Source organism: Colossoma macropomum, unplaced genomic scaffold, assembly GCF_904425465.1.
Source record: "Colossoma macropomum unplaced genomic scaffold, Colossoma_macropomum, whole genome shotgun sequence".
NCBI lineage: Eukaryota > Metazoa > Chordata > Actinopteri > Characiformes > Serrasalmidae > Colossoma > Colossoma macropomum.
The window spans coordinates 5,698,333-5,718,591 of NW_023494800.1; the positions used below are offsets into that span (position 1 = coordinate 5,698,333).

Genomic DNA, 20,259 nt, shown 5'->3' on the forward strand with positions numbered 1-20,259 from the left:
TATAGTAAGTGGAGCTGATAAAATGGACAATGAGCGTAGAAACAAGGAGGTGGTCATAATGTTATGCCTGATCGGTGTAAATACTACAGAGTATTGAAAGTATTTTGTTCTCATGTGAATCTTCAAGCAGCTTTAAAGAGGAAAAAATGGTTCTATAATGCTTTATAATACACTGTAGTGTTAATATGATACTAATTTTGGTAAACTGCAATACACTACATGAAGTGTAGAGGGCGACATGGTTTCTATTGTTCCACTGCAAGAAGAAATCCCTTGTTGCCTGACCAAACCTTTAATGACGGCAGCACTGTGACAGAGTAGAAAACAAAAAAACGCAATAGCCTGATTAGACGTACTCACCATCGCCCCCTGGTCAAGCACCGGTAGATAAGCCCCTCCCTCAGAATGTCCTTCTGGAAGAGCTGATAGGACAGCAGGACGAGGAGGGTGGTAACGGCCTCAAACAGGATGTTGTAGGTGATGTCCCTAAAATGGTGGACAGAAATAGGAAGCAATAAGTGAAAGGCTCCAGAATGGTGTTCACTATGACGGACAGAGAAACAGCATAACCAGACAGAGGCTACAAAATAATACTCAGACATGACAACATCGCTGGCCTGCTGCAATAGCAAGACCAGATGGGTTAGATCAGGGTGATCAAAACACACAGCCTTATTACATCAAACGCGCACAACATGGCATTGACCAATCACAGTAAGCTGCATACATCGAGTGACCATTTGCAAAGTCAAAGACTTTCATGCCTCTCACAATCGTTTCTAAACATCCTTTTCTCTGTCAAGCAAAGAGAAAACAACGGCAGAACGCCTCAAAACAAACCTGCAGTGAGAATGCTACAGAAAGTGGAACAACACTCGTGTTTTCGAACATGGCAGCCCACATCATTCGATTACAGGGTGAAGTTTTATTCATCTCCATAGTTCACAGTAAGTTACACTGTGTCCCAAACCACACAGAGTAGTCTGCACGACCTTAATGAAGACCCGGATGCAGGTTAGGCAGGTTGAGAGACGTTTTGGGGATGTAGTTACAGAGAAGATTTGGGTGACTATTGACTTCTCTAGTGTTTAGTAGCAACATCTGCCTTGTAGATTCACAGCTAAAATAAAGAAGTAAAACTTTGACACCAAACATGCTGACTGTCTGTATTAAGTGAAAAAATGTATATAAATTTGATTCTTTTTTACAGTTCACGTTAAGTTATACTGTGTCCCAAACCACACTGAGTAATCCGCCTGACCTTAATGAAGACCTGGATGCAGGTTAGGCAGGTTGAGAGACGTTTTGGGGATTTTTTGGGGATTTTTGGGGGATTTTTCTAGTGTTTAGTAGCAACATCTGCCTTGTAGATTCACAGCTAAACTAAAAAAGCAAAATTTTGACACCAAACATGCTGACTGTCTGGATTAAGTGAAACAATTTTATGGAATTTGATTATTCGCCAACCTCATGTTATCAAAGAAAAACTTAGGAAACATGAACCAAATGTGAATTCTTGACTTCAACTACACGAGCTCTACTAGCACTGCCAGTGGTCACTAATTAGTGCAGCTGGGTTAAAACATGCTCTCCCACAAACCAATGAATGAAATATTAATTGTAGCTCCAAGCTACAACACAGTTCAGACAGAGTGATTGTGTTGGGGCTTCATTACATCAAACCACTGCGAACGTATGGGGGAACACCTTTCAAACAAATTAGAAAAGCAGCAGTTGGCAAATGAGCACAGAGTTCATTTACGTTACTCATGTTAAGCATAATTCAACCGCAGGGAACAAGTCAATGGCATTCTGTAAATTTATTATGCTTGTGTTGAAGTGAACTCTCTGACCCCAGCATCACTCTCGCTCATTCTCCCTTTCATTCCCTTATTGTTCTCCATTTCCTGCCCCTTTCTCTGCAGCTCCACTTCACTTCCCACAGCCCATACGTCACCTGGCACGGACCACTTTTACAGTTATACATGCCTGTGTACACGCAGACACTTACACCAATCAGGCTTTGTTTCTACGCTCATTGTCCATTTTATCAGCTCCACTTACCACATAGGTGCACTTTGTAGTTTCACAGCAGTAACACTGACGTGGTGTGTTAGTGTGTGTTGTGCTGGTCTGAGTGGATCAGACACAGCAGTGCTGCTGGAGTTTTTAAACATTGTGTCCACTCACTGTCCACTCTATTAGACACTCCTACCTCGTCAGTCCACCTTGTAGATGTAAAGTCAGAGACGATAGCTCATCTGCTGCTGCACAGTTTGTGTTGGTCATCCTCTAGTCCTTCATCAGTGGTCACAGGACGCTGTCCACAGGACGCTGTTGGCTGGATATTTTTGGTTGGTGGACTATTCTCAGTCCAGCAGTGACACTGAGGTGTTTAAAAACTCCAGCAGCACTGCTGTGTCTGATCCACTCAGACCAGCACAACACACACTAACACACCACCACCACGTCAGTGTTACTGCAGTGCTGAGAATGATCCACCACCCAAATAGTACCTGCTCTGTGAGGGTCCATGGGGGTCCTGACCACTGAAGAACAGGGTAAAAGGGGGCTAACAAAGTATCAGAGAAACAGATGGACTACAGTCTGTAACTGTAGAACTACAAAGTGCACCAAAGAACATTACGTAAAACCTAGCAACACTAACGACAAGAAGTTTTGTAAAACCTAGAACAGTAGCGCCAAAAGAACGTAATGTAAAACTCAACAGTACCTATGAAAGAATGCATCTGTGAGAGGAGCATGGATGGGTCAATTTCAAAATGTTGTCAACAAACCTTTAAAGACATGAAGAAAACTCGACTTCAACTCTGTAGAGAATGTTTTTTTTTTTTAACTCAACAGTCTGCCTAAACGCAGATTCGTTTTTTGGGACAGCTTTCTAGTGCTGTCATTATTAATCATTACTTAGTCCAGCAGGGCTGAACGGCATTCTCCAATCTACTAATTAATCAGGTCACTCGCATGGCAGTGAGCAAAGAGAGCAGAACATTACTTCTGATTTCTATCACAGAGACGTAAAACCCCTGTGCTGTCACTGCCGAGACAAAAGCACTGCGTAATATAACATTTATTCTGGCATGGGTGTTCGTTTAATTGCATTAATTGGCAGTTAGCATTGTGCATAAGGAGTCAAATTAACCAGAGAGACTGATCTAATTATGATGGAGTCTGCTCTAATACCATCAATGGGCCGACCGCTACATGCCTCATATTTACAGTCTTCAGCATCCACAGCGAGTTAAAACAAAATCAGAAGTAAAGAGCTACCAAACAAACTAATTATGAGGCAGACCACACTAAATGCAGACTGGAGGCCAGGTTTGCCTTAACACAAATAAAGTCTAGTCTTAAACTAAAACAAATGAAATGATGGTTAAACACAAGCAAGACACTCGAATATTTTGTTTCTTTTGGGAATCTGAGCTGAGTTTTTCAATCAGTTCGAAATGCACTTTCTCTGTGTCATCACATACTTGAGTCAGCTCCATCCAATTATTTGTTGGACAGGAAAACTCACGAGCAGTGAAAAAGGAGGCAAGTTCAGAAATTAACCCCCTTTTCCTAGGACAGGTGTCGGCAACCCAAATGCAAAGAAGAGCCATTTTGTCCTTTAAACAAAAATCTGACCACCTCGGGAGCCTCAACAGTTTATGTCCATTTAACCATCTTGGCTGTAAATATGTCTCAGTATGTGCTGATGTGTTAGTACAGGCTAAAGATATAATATAAACTAGATGAAAACGCAGACTTTGCTCTGCTTAAGCTTCAGCTCAGCTAGAGCCGTTTTCTCGCATCTCCAGCAGGAAACTTTTCTGCAACAGTGGAATAGTTTTTTATAAAATTTCTCTCAACATTTGACTTTTTCCGAGGCTGAAGTCAACGTCTCATTTACCAGCTTCTTGTTCTAATTTTGCCGTTCCGCCTTAAATTGTTCCTAAGGTGTCAGAATGTAACTGCTGAACCATTTAAGGTTGAACACAAAAATCTGAACAAGTAGCTGGTAAAAGCCTCACGACTTTCTGGTTTCTGATAGTTTCTTACTGCAGATTAAACGTATCAGGAAACCAGCTGAGTGCTTATAAATGCAAATAAGTCCATTCGTCTCCAAATCATCGATGTTTGTCTTAAATCTTTCTCTTTGCCTTTTCATTAGATACTAGCTAGGCGAGACCGTTGTCGTTGCTATGGTGACCAGCAGACCTTCAGGGTTAAAGGGTGAATTAGCAGTTCTACAATAACTCCAGTATTTAAGACCATTTATTGTTAAAACTTATTTTACTGTAAAGGAGGATTATTTTATTTTTATCTACAAATCTAATTCTGCTGTGGAGCCACAACAGGGCAGTGAAAGAGCCGCATGTTGTCGACCCCTGATGTAGGAGAAAATGTTTGTCATTTTAATTTGAAAATTCTTGTGTATTCTGAGACTAAAATACAGGTCTAACTGCTGTAGTATTATATAGCGCATCGAGTTTAACAACTATGCAAATACAAGTCATGTCCCAATATTGAACTGCTTTCTAAGTATTTTGATTTATTTGTTAACAATATGTCGCTTACCATATCACGGTCAGCATGATTTGTTGACAAAATTTGTTCATCTCCTTTTGGCCCCCACATTTATTACAAATAAAGGCCATTCTAAAAACCTTGCCCCCTTTTGTGTTCTGCTCCATGGGCACATGGTGGACTGAATCTTCTTGGACCCCAAAGAATGCCACTTCGTAGATGGTCGTTTAGCTCTCATAGCGATTACAACACTTCACAGAATCCAGTGTGTTCATCAATTTCAGACATAAACTAAATGTCTTGATCACTAACACTGATCATTTACACATGAACCTTTATTCACCCTCTGTTTAAGAGATACTGAAGAAAGAAATTCAAATGTGCGAAAATGAAACCAACTTCGCTGCTCCCGAAGTTAATATGCTATGCTGCTTTACATGTAACTAGAAAGATGAACAGTGCTGTAGATGATTCTGAAATGAATCAGAAAGCTGTATAACTTCAAGAATGGAGTTATAATACTGATAATAATCATAATAACATCCTCAATGTCTGTCTGTACTGTATGAACTCAAGGGCAGAAAAACATTAAAAGTGCTTCTTAGCTTTGACAACCTGTAGGTGCTTTGCCTTCTCTGTTTTAAACAATAAAGAGCTAGACGGTGTGTCCACATCAACTTGTTTTCAATTTCTCTCCATGATGCTTCAAAGAGTTCAGGAATTACTTTGCTGCTGAAATGTGTGCGGGAGGGACATTATAAAGACCACTGCACACCGGACGCGCTGCAACAGGTAGCGTAGCGTTGCATAGCAGAACGCTGCTATAGACTGCCAGCAGGGAGAGCAGATAAATGGCAGGTTCAAGTTTATTTTTACACTCTACTCGTATAAACTGAATGAAAAAGCATTCAGCATCATTTTTCACGCTTGGCTCACTGTTTTCAAGTTGAAAAAGGCCAGGCTAGGCTAGTAATGCTAGCTCAGGTAACTCACCACTAGCTGTTTACCTAAAATACCACCAGCCAGAGTTTTGAACGCCGCTGCAAGTCGGCGTGGAGTGTCGGTGCCAGTGTGGGTACCTCCATTAAAAACCAAAGGTTTCGAATTTTTGGACAATATGAGACGTGAAGCAGTGTGTCTGGTGTGCGGTGCCCTTAACCTCCCTCTGTCTAGCTAGCGCTCGCCACTGTCACGTTGGTGCTGAGGTATTACTTTATAGTCCCCCTTCTATTTTGCATTTGCAAACAAAGCACTGATACGTTCCAGGAACATTCTGATAGGCTCCAGAAATCTTCTGTGATCTATGCACAATGTGCAAGTAGTCTGCAGCACAATAAACAACTTTTGGAAATTATAGGAAAATAACAGGCATATCATAATATTTGTCACACCTCTTTTCACACCCCTTTGGTTTAATGTCATGTGATATCACTTGAGGCTTTTACTGTCAGTATTTTTAACGTACAGTTTGGCATAAAATCAAATTGACACAATTTTCAGATTACCCTAGAGGTAGTCAATCAGCCAAGACATGTCTGAAGTCCAAATTATGACTTATGATAAAATTATAGGAAATGACACAACAGTTAGTTCCGGCCACGCAAGCTGATTGGTTGAGAAGCGCAACTTCACAAATACTGTATCACTCCGCTGAGATGCCGTTGCTAAGCAACAACTTTGACAGCTTTGATGGCTGAAGCCATTTGAACATTTTTTACTTCTTACTTTGCCACAAACAGAAAATGGACACTTTTAAGATCACATTTGACCGACAGCCGATTTGGTCAGACTCTGAAGATGAGACGACACTGAATTCCCAAACTGTCAGTTGGTCTGTGTGGAGCTGGAGAACGAACTGCAGACTGAGCAGCGAGTGGGCGGAGCTCGTTACTCTGACGTAGCAACAAGCTGCTTGTTAAGGAACTATAATTTGGCGGAAGGAACTGAGAACATTAAAACATATTAAACGCCGCGTTCACGGCCCAGTTTATTAATTTATTACTTTATTAATTTAACTGTTGTATAAAAGCAGTAGAACACTCGAGGAGTGTGTTATCGCGAATAACATCACGGCTGTGAGGCTATTTATAAATATATAATATATAAATCACAGCCGTGATGTTATTTCGCAATAATACACTCTCTCTCTTGTTCTATTACTTAAATAACAGGCATATCATAATATGCTTCACACGTACATATTGACCCATAGGAGGCGTACTGAACGGCTTGGTCACACACCGTATACCACAGCATCCCTACTTGCTACATTAGCCTCATAGCTCCAGTACAAAACTAAAACAGATCTGGCGGTTGGCGCTTTCCTCCGAGCATGTTCGGCTGTCCAGTGACGTTGCGTGAGCGGCAGCTCGAAAAGAAAGCGGTGGCTGGCTTCACAGGTCTCAGAGGAAGCCTGTGTTAGCTTTCACCCTCCTAGCGTTGATAGCATCGTGTGACTGGGTGAGTCCTAACTAGCGGGGTGGAATTGGCTACGATTAAATTGGGGAGAAAGTCGGGAAAAAATGTAAAAAAAAAAAAAAACAAACTAGACATCAAAAATGTCTTGGCTGCTCAACTACGTTTACAGTAAAGGTAATATTTTGTAAATTTGATTTGTCAGTGAACCATTCTTTTAAGCCAAATAGGAAAGACTGAACAATTGGAATGTCTTTCTTTTTTATTGGCTTCAGTTTTCCAGCTAACTGAGAAATCCTGTCCTGTATTACAGGTTCACCTTATTGTTGAGGCTTACTGTGGGAGGCTGAAATCAGCCCAAAGAGTGAAAAGACCTGCTGAGACTACGGTCAGCGTTATCAGTGCTGCAGCTTGGCCCTCACTGTGGCGAGACACCACCTATTCTTTTTTTTTCCTCTCAACATTTGAATAACAACTCGCTGTCTCCGTCTAGAGAACAAGCGGAACCCATGTAACAACCTGTGGCAAAGCAGAGAGAAAGAACGTCTGGTGTTCAGACCTTTGAATGTGACCCTGCGGCCCACTTCCAGAAAGGGTCTTTGCGGCGCACGTAGTGAGGAAATCAGAAAAACGGCAACAAAGAAAGGCTGAAAATAATAACAACATTCGGAGGACTTCAACAATGGAGTGCGCCGGTCTACCAGTGTTACACAACGAGGGCCCATAGTGGAGCCAGAGAAAATAATAAAGCAGACACTAGTCTTCTCTCTCGACACAAAGTATGAAATTCATGTTTCTGTTTCAAGGCTGTACAGTAGCAGCCCAAAACAATGTGTGATTCACTGACCAGCTTGTCTGGGTCTCTCTTTCTCTCTTTTATCCTCTCACACACTGTTCCCCCCAAGCTGAGCTTACACAACAAAATAATCTTAGCACCAAATACTAATAGATTTTTCTTGTATATCCAACGTCTGTCAAAATAAGTAAATTGTAATAATTGGAAAAGAAAATGAATATTTAGCTGAGCTAACATGCAAAATGCTTGTTGTACTAAGAAGTAAAGTGCTGTGCAAAAGTCAGAGACCCCCTTTCATTTATTTAATTGGGACAACAGAGTCCAAATCTATAATTGGGATTACTTGGATCGTGAGAAGCGAAAAATGCAACCAACTTCTAAGACTGAACTTAGTGTGGAAACATATCCCAGCAGATTTCTTTGAAAAACTGCAATAAAAAAAAAAAGAGTAGAAGCCGTCATAAAGTCAAGATGGGCACCCTAAATACTGGAAAAAATATATTTAGCTGCGTGTTTAATGGCCATTTTGACAGGTAGTTGTCCCAAACTTTCTTCTTTTTCATTTACATTACATTAATAGCACAACTTAACTTTTAAGCATGAAGGTGGAACGAAAGCCTTCAGATTTTTTGGAAAAAGGCAGATGGTTTAATGTATATTATGCCTAGCATGATGTGATACATCCTCATCTCCCTTTGCAAGGAATGTCCTGATGGTGCTTTAAAAAAAACATAAAATCAAACAGACAAAAAGGAGGAGCTACTCTAAATGCATTAGAGCAAAATGAAATTACACTGTATTCATTTCTTTATTTAAAATAGCCCAAATTTCCATGCACATGAACTGGAAACTGTATTTCTTGCTGTTAATTTCTTATGAGAAAGCAGTTTGTGTGTAATGTTCTTATAACTGTATAAAATTGTTATTTCTCATAAACAGCGACATCACAATACAGATAAATACTGTTATATTGTCCATCCCTTTGTGAAAGATAGCACTGGTTGTAATGTTTACATTTTCAAAGCTTGCTAATTTTTATTTATTAATTGACCAATTGATTGTCTGTAAAACTCTGTATGAAAAAGCCTCATGGCTTTGTTGCTCCACTCTGTTGCATGTGAAAAATAAGGGACTTATTGATAGTTCTGTTCTGATTTATTAATAATTGGGAATGGTCTGTCATCCCAGACATATTAGGTTACATAAAACTGAGTCCGAGAGTTAGACTCTTTTAAAACTACTCTCAGTCTGAGTGGCTGACTAGAGTTTAGCTGTAAAAACAAAGCTGTTTCCTGTCAGAATGATAAACTGAACACAGAGTCGCGTACACACATACGTATGTATAGCCAATCATGCCAGTTAGCTAGAAAGCTTACGATTACAATTATACAAGAATTACAATTTCTTTATTTTAAATAGCCTAAATGATCAAAATTAGCCTAAATTTCCATGCATATGAGCTGGAAACTGGATTTCTTATTGTTATTTTCTTTTATGAAAAAGAGTTCAACTGAATAAAAAGGCAGATTGTACGTAATGTTCTTATAACACTATAAAATTGTTATTTTGCATCAACAGCTTTATCTCGATACAGATAAATATTCTTATATTGTCCATCCCTATGTGAAAGATAGCACTGGTAGTAATGTTTACATTTACAAAACTTGCTAATTTTTATTTATTGATTGACTGACTGACTGTCTGTAAAACTCTGTATGAAAAAGCCTTTGGCTTTGTCGCTCCACTCTGTCGCACGTGAAAAATAAGGGACTTATTGATAGTTTTGTCCTGATTTATTAATAATTGGAAACGGTCTGTCATCCCAGCCATGTTAGGTTACATAAAACTGAGTCAGAGATCTGACAGACTCTTTTCAAACTACTCAATCTCAGTCTGAGTGGCTGTGGAAGATTTACCGACAAACTGGCGAGACTCTTCTGAATTCTCATAAATAAAAGAGCGCCCTTCGTTTGGACTGAAGAGGCAGGTTAATTCTTTCTCATACACAACACACTCACACCTAGAACATTATTTCATGCCTGAGGAGAGGACTGTAATCATCACCATCATGGAACTCATCTTGGTTTAATGTTGTAGATATGATGAAGCAGGGCAGCACAAGGACAATCCAGAACATTCCACGGACACAGCAGACAGGGGAGCCATTTATATTCATGAGAGTGAGAGACGAAATCTCTGTCTTAAACATGCATGAACACACGCACAGGACAGCAGGACACGGGACGGGCTCTCTAGTCGTCCCCATGTGCAAAGCTCAACATGCTGAATAATGGAAAAAGCTCTTTTTCCTCTCTCAGACTTCACCTCTCTCTATACCTGAGTAGCTCCTACAAACATGAGTTATTTCTCATAGGAAGCAATACAACAGCTCTGCTGTTAGCGTTACAGCTTATAGAGCCCATATCACAGAAAACCTGCTTAAGTCCAAGGGATGAAGCTGAAAATGCCCATGTAAAAATGACTTACAATCCTTTTTGGTACATAAAACCACACAAATATCAAATGGATCCAGGGGAAAAAATGAAATACACGATAAATGTAGCATATGGGCCCTTTATGCATTCACCACTAATAACTCTGCCCTCGTTTTAAGCCTCTTTTTTCCCTCCAACACAGCAATCTTTCCTTATCTCCATTCAACTCAACATAGTCCTCCAGGGATCAGTCTACTGAAGGATGTCCCTTTTACTGCCAACCACGAACACGCCATCCACTCAGGCATGTAAAAGACAGCCGAGTCACTGGCAGGTCACTGTAATATATGGGCGGCTTCATGGAAGACGTGTTCAGTGAGCGTGTAAAAATGTACTCATTCACAGCTTAGCAGTTAAAGTTATGTGAAAGGAATTGACCGGCTAACCCGACTTCTCAAAGTTACTGTGGACATCACTGCCACAACAGCGTTTCCCATAAAAATGCAGTCTGACATGGGCCATTCTAACAGCAAACCTGAGAAGCTTTTAAGCTCTGAATACATTCGATCAGCACAGACAGCACCGGTCTGATATCCGTCAGAAAATGCTGGATCAGACAGCACAGAAAAAATATGAATGAATCTGAAATCTTATCTGATTCGATAACAAATCCAGCCTGAAATATCACAGAACTGCTTGCAGTGCAACATAAAATAAAAATGTGATTACTAGGAAGGGCCATTTCAGTTAAATACGATATCTGAATTTGCAAGGAATTATTTAAAAAATATTTAAATAATATCTTCTCCCCTAAAAAAAGGTAAAAAAACTCTACACTAGGATTGGGGTCGATTCTCAGATGCATCGCGATGCGGACGTGGATGATTCTGAATCGATTCTCAAATGTCAGAAAAAGATTTTCTCAATGTTAATTGATAACGTAGCGTCACCGTAGCTGCGCATTTTAACGCAGATGAGTGGCAGCCTGCGTCTCATGTGCCCCAAACAAGAGCAGTGAATGAGAGCCTTCCAGTTGACTTGCCACATCACGTCCATTTGTTTTATTAATAAAAGATATTGGAAGTAAATTCATTATGGATCATTACAAATACTTTGCTTTAAAAGCACCAAGTCGTCACAGTGAGAAAAAAGAAATCCTGTATAGAAAAAAAAGGATGCAAAGTTGCATCGATAATCGTTTTATAATCGCATCACAGCCTCTGAATCGTAATCAAATCGTGAGGTGCCTAGAGACTCCCACCCCTACCCTACACCGCTCAGCATCTCACTATCACTGTACTAAACCCAGAACACAAATCCATCCAAGTCTTAATGATAAACAGACAACTGTTAATCATCTATATCAATTATTTGTACCTCAGCTAACATATACTGTATATCTTTTGAATACATAGTGAGGAGTGAGTTAGCTGATACCAAACAGGATAGATAACGACCCCAAGTTTCATGTTTAGTACTTTTCTGTGACGCTTCCTATGTGCTACGGCTGCTCTTTGTGGTAGCCTTTAGGTGGCTGTAGTTGTTCCTCTCTGAACTAAATAGATTAGAACCTTTGACCAAAACATAAGGTTCTTCCATTACCCTCTGGTAGAGTACAGAGTTCACACATCTTTCCTATGAGTATGTTCTTATGTTCTTTCTTATGAGAATGTATTACACTGGAAAGAAGCTCATTCTGAATATGGAAATTTTAAAATTTCATGACTTATCCCGAGAGATCACAGTAGGCACGTTCGGCCTCGTCTCTCAGGTCAAGCTTCTGCCTAACGGCAAACAGTCTGGTACTTTTCAGTGCGAAACGAGGCCAAGAACCTTTTTAGAAAGATGCTGTTTGACTGACTGACATGTAAGACACCCATTGCTTTAGCGCAGCATGTAAGCAGAGGTGATTGTGAAAAATTCCACGGATATATATCTTGCTCTAAAAGGCTGATTTTTCCAATTTTTTTCCAACGTCCAGTGCAGGCAGCTGTTCGCTATTCCTGACTAGAGTTTAGCTGTAAAAACAAAACTGTTTCCTATCAGAATGATAAAGGATGCACGAAGTTGTGTACACACAGACATGCGGATAGCCAATCAGAATGCCAGCTATTACAATTATACATACATACATACATACATAATCTAAACCGCTTATCCTTCTGGGTCGCGGTGGGGTGCTGGAGCCTATCCCAGCTGTCATTGGGCAGAAGGCAGGATACACCCTGGACAGATCACCAGTCCATCGCAGGGCATACCTTTATTTCAAATAGTCTAAGTTTCCATACATACAAAACTGGAAACTGCATTTTTGTTGTTTTCTTTAATGAAAAAGAGCTCAACCGAATAAAAAAGCAGTTTGTATGTGGGTCGTTCTCCATTTGGAGTGGGAAACCATGTCACAAAGGTTGGCAAGCTTAAAAAAGATGCTTAAAATATTAGGCACAGCTCCAAAAGTCAGTATGTACATTTACACAGTTGATCTAAGATTAAATATTACTTTTCTCTTCTGATTCTCTGATTTTCTTTCTTTATCCTGTTTCATAGTTGCTCTGCATCTGTAAAACAGCTCATCACAAAACCAATTTCCAACAGTTGAGAAACCATTTTTTATATAAAACAATATTTTTAAGAGGTTTGACAGAGAAATCTGTATAAAACAGATTCATGTTTACTTTTTATATCATTGAAGTTAGACTACATTTTAAAAAATATGTATTTTATTTAACAAATTCATTTGTCACAGAGATTTTGGTCACTGTTGTTCTCAGGACCCTTATATTACATTTTAACACAGTATTTTCAGCTCTATTAAACTGCTTCTTTGGGTCGAGGCTCATCAGAGAGGAAGCGTTTCAAGGCATGAGAAGGCGGGTCCATGCTCGATCACTATATTTCATTAATTTATTAATAATTTTGTTTATCAGGCAGCTCATAACTTCTATATGTCACCAGTGTTATGTGCTTTAATGGCTGGGTAATTAAAATTTTGTCAAAATAATGCCAAATATCATTTTTATTACTGATTTTAAATAGTTGCACAAGCTCACCTGACGGCCAACGAGTCAGCCAATTTACAAAATCCTTAATTCTAACCAGAATGTCACTGGAGTCACAGTCACTGGTGTTACACCATATTCATACAACACCAGTGACTGTAACATATGTGTGGAATTGAGCTCTCCTTTTTGCATATATGATAATAGGAGATGTTAATGGATATAAGATTATTTAGTTTTGGGATGAAAGAAACTGATTTTTTGTATGTATGTATCCACCAGAATTCCCACTCCAAAATGAAGAATGACCCATGTAACGTTCTTACGTAGCTTGTTTGAATATGGTACGGTCATTGATCTAGTCATTAAAAGAAAAGTAAATCAATCAATCACTTACACCTTTAAAAGAGGTCTTGGGCCATTAAACCCATTGAAGTTGGAGGACATATTGATTATTTGACAGCTTGGTAATTATCATCTGATTCAAGCAGTGCTTCAGACGGCAGCAAATGAACATTTACCCAGGCAGTGGCTGACTGAGTTTTCAGACAAAACTTTCATTGTCACCAACAACTGACATTAAAAGAAAGTGTGTAGGGAAAGCTGTGTGTGACTCAGGGTACATTGATTCACTGACCTTCACACATACAGCACGCGAGAGGTGTACCGATAACACCGCAACCTGTCACCGTACGCATTACTCACTAGGCGAGAACGACCAGAGGAGAGAAAACCCCACGCCATATCACGACACACAAAAAAACTAAATATAAAAACGCTCTGTCACTCACAGCAGAGGCACCTCCACGATGAGATGCACCAAGTTACAGACCAGCTCCTCCAGGAGATCTTCACTGTTTGACTCTGAAACACACACAGGCATACAAATAGGTAAGATATCAGCCTCTAAGCACCATCATCAGGTTATTTTAATGTAGTTTTTATATATTGTAAGGCAGGGGTCATCAACTTCTGTCCTAGAGAACCAGAGTTGAGCGCAATTTGGTGACTCCTTCCTCTAAAACGTCAAACCTGGAAAATAATGGGTTAATCAAGTGTGATACAAATCTCCAAACTATGCTGGACTAAAGTCCTCTTGGACTATAACCGATGATTCCTGCAATATTTATCACCCGGCCAATAAAAATACCACAATATGAAGGTTTCACAGATTAATTAGTTTCAGTAAAAATCCTACCCATAAGCACTAATATTTACAAATAGCTTTTATCGCAATAAACACAGTCATGCTCCATTCGGTAGTCGGCATCACGTCCATATAGTAAGAAGTCATTGTCCAAGTGGTTTTTCTCTATGGGAAAAAATGAATGTAATTTTTAAACATCACTGCTGTGTTAAACAAAACTGTGCCAAACCAGATACGCTTTGTCCTGTGTACATTCTCACCCCACACTGTCTCTGAATCACGAGGTCATTTAGTCAAAATATGAATACAGCTACATTCTTCACATTGAATTGACATAAACACAAGTCTTACTACTACTACTACTCCACCTTCTACTACTCCACCTTCTACTACTCCACCTTCTACTACTCCACCTTCTACTACTCCACCTTCTACTACTACTACTATTGCTACTACTACTCCACTTCTACTACTCCTACTCCTATTACTACTACTACCACTACTACTACCACCACCACTACTCTTCCTCCTCCTCCTCCTATCACTACTACTATTGCTACTACTACTCCACTTCTACTACTACTCCTATCACTACTACTATTACTACTACCACCACTACTCTTCCTCCTCCTATTACTACTACTACTACTACTATTGCTACTACTACTCCACTTCTACTACTCCTACTCCTATTACTACTACTACTACTACTACTACCACCACCACTACTCTTCCTCCTCCTCCTCCTATTACTACTACTATTGCTACTACTACTCCACTTCTACTACTCCTACTCCTATTACTAACTACTACTACCACCACCACCACTACTCTTCCTCCTCCTCCTCCTATCACTACTACTACTATTGCTACTACTACTCCACTTCTACTACTCCTACTCCTATTACTACTACTATTGCTACTACTACTCCACTTCTACTACTCCTACTCCTACCACCACCACCACCACTACGCTTCCTCCTCCTATTACTACTACTACTACTCCACCTTCTACTACTCCTACTCCTATTACTACTACTACTACCACCACTACTCTTCCTCCTCCTCCTCCTATCACTACTACTATTACTACTACCACCACTACTCTTCCTCCTCCTCCTCCTATTACTACTACTACTACTACTATTGCTACTACTACTCCACTTCTACTACTCCTACTCCTATTACTACTACTACTACTACCACCACCACCACTACTCTTCCTCCTCCTCCTCCTATTACTACTACTATTGCTACTACTACTCCACTTCTACTACTCCTACTCCTATTACTACTACTACCACCACCACCACTACTCTTCCTCCTCCTCCTCCTATCACTACTACTACTATTGCTACTACTACTCCACTTCTACTACTCCTACTCCTATTACTACTACTATTGCTACTACTACTCCTACTACTACTCCCACCACCACCACTACGCTTCCTCCTCCTCCTCCTATTACTACTACTCCACCTTCTACTACTCCTACTCCTATTACTACTACTACTACCACCACCACCACTACTCTTCCTCCTCCTCCTCCTATTACTACTACTATTGCTACTACTACTCCACTTCTACTACTCCTATTACTACTACTACTACTACTACTACCACCACCACCACTACTCTTCCTCCTCCTCCTATTACTACTACTACTACTACTACTACTACTACTATTATTGCTACTACTACTCCACTTCTACTACTCCTACTCCTACTCCTATTACTACTACTACTACTACTACTCCACTTCTACTACTACTCCTATTACTACTACCACTACTACTCCTCCTCCTCCTCTTACTACTATTACTCCTCTACCTTCTACTACTACTACCACCACTACTACTACCACCACCACTACTCCTCCTCCTCCTATTATTACTACTATTGCTACTACTACTCCACTTCTACTACTACTCCTCCTCCTATTACTACTACTACCACTACTCCTCCTCCTCCTCCTATTACTACCATTACTCCTCCACCTTCTACTACTACCACAACAACAACTTCTACTACTCCTCCTCCACCTTCTTCTACTCCTACCGCTGCTTCTATTACCACTACTACTCCACCTTCTACTACTACTACCACCACCACCGCTACTCCTCCTCCTCCTATTACTACTATTACTCCTCCACCTTCTACTATTACTCCTCCTCTTCCTCCTATTACTACTATTACTCCTCCACCTTCCACTACTACTACTACTCCTAGTCCTCCTCTTATCATCACTCCTCCACCTTCTACTACTACTACTACTACTGCAACTACTCCACCTTCTACTACTACTACCACCACCACCACTCCTCCTATTACTACTATTACTCCTCCACCTTCTACTACTACTGCTGCTTCTATTACTACTACTACTACTACTCCACCTTCTACTCCTCCACTTTCTTCTACTACTACTACTGCTTGTATTACTACTACCTACTACTACTCCACCTTCTACTACTACCACCACCACCACTACTACCACCACTACTCCTCCTCCTCCTATTACTACTATTACTCCTCCACCTTCTACTACTACTACTACAAATACTCCACCTTCTACTCCTCCTCCACTTCTTCTACTACTGCTTCTATTATTATTACTACCTCTACTCCACCTTCTACTACTACCACCACCACCACCACTACTACTACTACCACCACTACTCCTCCTCCTGCTCCTCCTCCTATTACTATTACTCCTCCACCTTCTACTACTACTACTACCACCACCACCACACCTTCTACTCCTCCTCCACCTTCTTCTATTACTACTACTGCTTCTATTACTATTACTACCTCTACTCCACCTTCTACTACTACTACCACCACCACCACTACTACTACCACTACTCCTCCTCCTATTACTATTACTCCTCCACCTTCTTCTACTACTACTGCTTCTATTACTATTGCTACCTCTACTCCACCTTCTACTACTACTACCACCATGACCACCACCACTACCACCACTACTCCTCCTCCTCCTCCTCCTCCTATTACTACTATTACTATTACTACTACTCCTTATCCTCCTATTACTACTACTACTACTACTTTCAACACTTAGCAATACCAGCTACTCAAACTGTAGCCTACTACTGCTACATTTGACAAAGCTTGCTGGTTTGTGTGGGATGTTTTGGTGAGGTTGTCAGTCTTATGATGTCAGTTCAATGCACAACATTCTTAGCTTACATGCAGCATAATTCACATTTTGACTCCTTACCAACCTCATAATTCAGAGGATCTACAGACATTCAGGGGGAAAAGTTTGGGTGGCAAAATGTACCACGCTTGGAGCATTTTTGTTTTCCCACAGGACATAATTTTCAAAAATGCCAAAACTTTTTCCCCATAGAGAAACGGTTCCCAACGTGGTCATGACACAGACATGAGAATGACAACATAACTTCAGAGGGTCCATTTCTGAGAATTTCAAAAGAAGAATTTATGACAGTCATGAACGCTGAATGGGTAAACCTGGACATAAAAACACGAACTGATAAAACATAAGAGTCAATTTGAAGAAAACAACAAAATCGCTAATAGTTACGGGAATCAATTATTGTAACATTTATATTGTTTAAGACCTTGGGATTTTCTGTTTATTTCATTTGATGAAACAACTGAGCGCAATCTTAACTTATAATATACAGTTGCCTGATAGCAATTATTTCAGTCCTTAAAAAAAAACTAAACATATATCACATTGGTCGATTTTAACTCCTTAAAATCAGAATTGATAACAAAATTTCCCATATCAGTCAGGCCCAAGATACCAGAGTCTCATGGACACCTAAGGCAGTTGTTCCCAGCCTTCTTAATAGTGTGGAGTGTACTGCAGCCCACAGGGGGTCTGACAGTCGATGCACATGACTAACTTATGTTTTGCTGTTGTCAAGGAATGTTTTTATCTCCAAATGGCAACTGGACGGCTTCATAGCCTTAATTGCTAGCTTCTCTCCAGATGCCACACACAACGGATTTGGGACATTCAAACCCCAGTGGTACTTTATAAAGCAGTCATCATACTTTAGACTGAATAATCCTTTTTTTCTGGGTATCATTTTCATTCCTGTCTTCAATGGGTTTTTAATGGGGTTTAAAGCCCCAGTAAAATTTTGTTAAAATTGTCAGTTTCATCATTTTTTCCATCTACATCAGCCATGACCTGAAAGTAGCCTTCCCTAAAAGTAGCCAAGAAATGTGATGTAGGCTGTGTGTCATTTTAATGGAAATAATAAAGCTATGTAAAATCCTATTGTAATAATATTAAGAACATAAATAATAAACACAAAAATATTGGAGTTCTCCCCTGCTGCTGACAGGTCTGCAGCCCTGTGGTTGTGAACCTCTGGTCCATTATTTTGGAGGAAATCAGAAGTTCAGAGCGTCCACATTTGTTATACCTCTGCAATTTTAATGTTTTTCAACCTGTCAACCCCAACAAAGCATTGCAGGATGAATGAAATGGGTCTGGTGTATGTGTGACTTACCATAGGTGCCTGGCGCCCTCGCCTGGTAGGAGAACTGTAAGTGCAGCTCCTCCTCGCTCATCTCCCTGATGAAGACTTTCAGCAGACATCGCACAAGAAAGAGGGCATTATGGGCCTGCCAGATGAACAACTGACTATAAAGAAAGAGACAGAGAAAGACAAAGCTTGTAAGTGATTCATTAATTACACACTCTGTTTCATTTTCACTGACCACAGTCCCTCTTAACGTCCTAATAAAAGAGTGCTAGAGCAGAATAAACAGCCCACATAACAACTGCACGACACTACATTTTCCCATATCAGCACCTTTTCAAGCCAGATTCTCATCTCCATAGTTTGAGCGCTCCCTAAATGGTAAATTAGTAACCAACAGCAGCATGTGAACGGCTGAAACAGCTTTACACACGCTCCGTGACTACCTCCAGAGGTTATGAATTGCCCTCTTACAAACCAGCATGCGCACGGCAGCCTTCCATTCGTTTAGATGCATCTCTGTGGATAGATCATAGAGGAAAGAAGGGCTACTCCCCAAGTTTTCTCATGGGAAAGCCTAACCATCGGCCAGGACTTCAGCACGACCACAGAGAAACCACAATGGCAGATACAGAGTGTAGTGGAGACAGTAAAAATCAGTAAACATTTCCTAAATGCTGGGAGTACTTAGGAGACCATGTTCATACAACATGCTTCTCCTCTGTGAATTCAACTTTTCTCACAAGGTTCTTCAAAGGCTCTGAGTAGCATATAAGCACTACTACAGTTGATATACTACCAGTAGTTAAAGAGGAATTCCACGGATTTCACAAAACTTCTGCATAATTAAGCTTTAAAGGTGTAAACAAAGTCACTGACGGTAGTTCAATGTTAAAAAATAAATAAATAAATAAAAATAACAGTTTGATGTTACTAAAAAACCCTGTTTGTGTTCAAATAGTTCGAGCTGAGGCACATAAACAGCAAAACACATGGCATATGGCTCACAACGGCTCTTTCACTACCCTGTTGTGGCTCCACAGCAGAATCAGATTTGTAGGTAAAAATAAAATAATCCTCCTTTACAGTAAAATAAAGCTCTGCTGATCGTTCAACACAGTTTTAACAATAAATGGTCTTAAACTCTGGAGTTAATGTAGAACTGCTAATTCACCCTTTAACCCTGAAAGTTGGTGCACAGACTGCTGGTCACCATAGCAACAACAACAATCTCACCTGGCTAGTGCTAACGAAAAGGCAAAAAGACGTATGGATTTGGAGGCGAATGGACTTGCATTCATAAGCACTCAGCTGGTTTCCTGATTCGTTTAATCTGCAAAGAGAAACTGTCCAACACTAAAAAGTTGCAAGGCTGAAGTCAGCTTCTTGTTTGAATTGTCCCGTTCCACCTTAAATGGTGCTTGAGGTGCCTGAATGTAACTGCTGCGCC

At 40.2% G+C, this 20,259-nt stretch overlaps 1 protein-coding gene across 1 annotated transcript in view; it reads right to left on the bottom strand.

Annotated features, from left to right (window-relative positions):
- dym (dymeclin) overlaps positions 1 to 20,259 on the bottom strand; it is a 168,318-nt gene that overhangs the window by 130,656 nt on the left and 17,403 nt on the right. The window contains exons 5-7 of the mRNA XM_036589130.1: positions 18,837 to 18,970; positions 13,970 to 14,042; positions 361 to 486 (exon numbers count right to left, since the gene is read on the bottom strand). Of these exons, the coding sequence (XP_036445023.1) occupies positions 361 to 486; positions 13,970 to 14,042; positions 18,837 to 18,970 (333 nt within the window). The remainder of the gene's footprint in view (positions 1 to 360; positions 487 to 13,969; positions 14,043 to 18,836; positions 18,971 to 20,259) is intronic.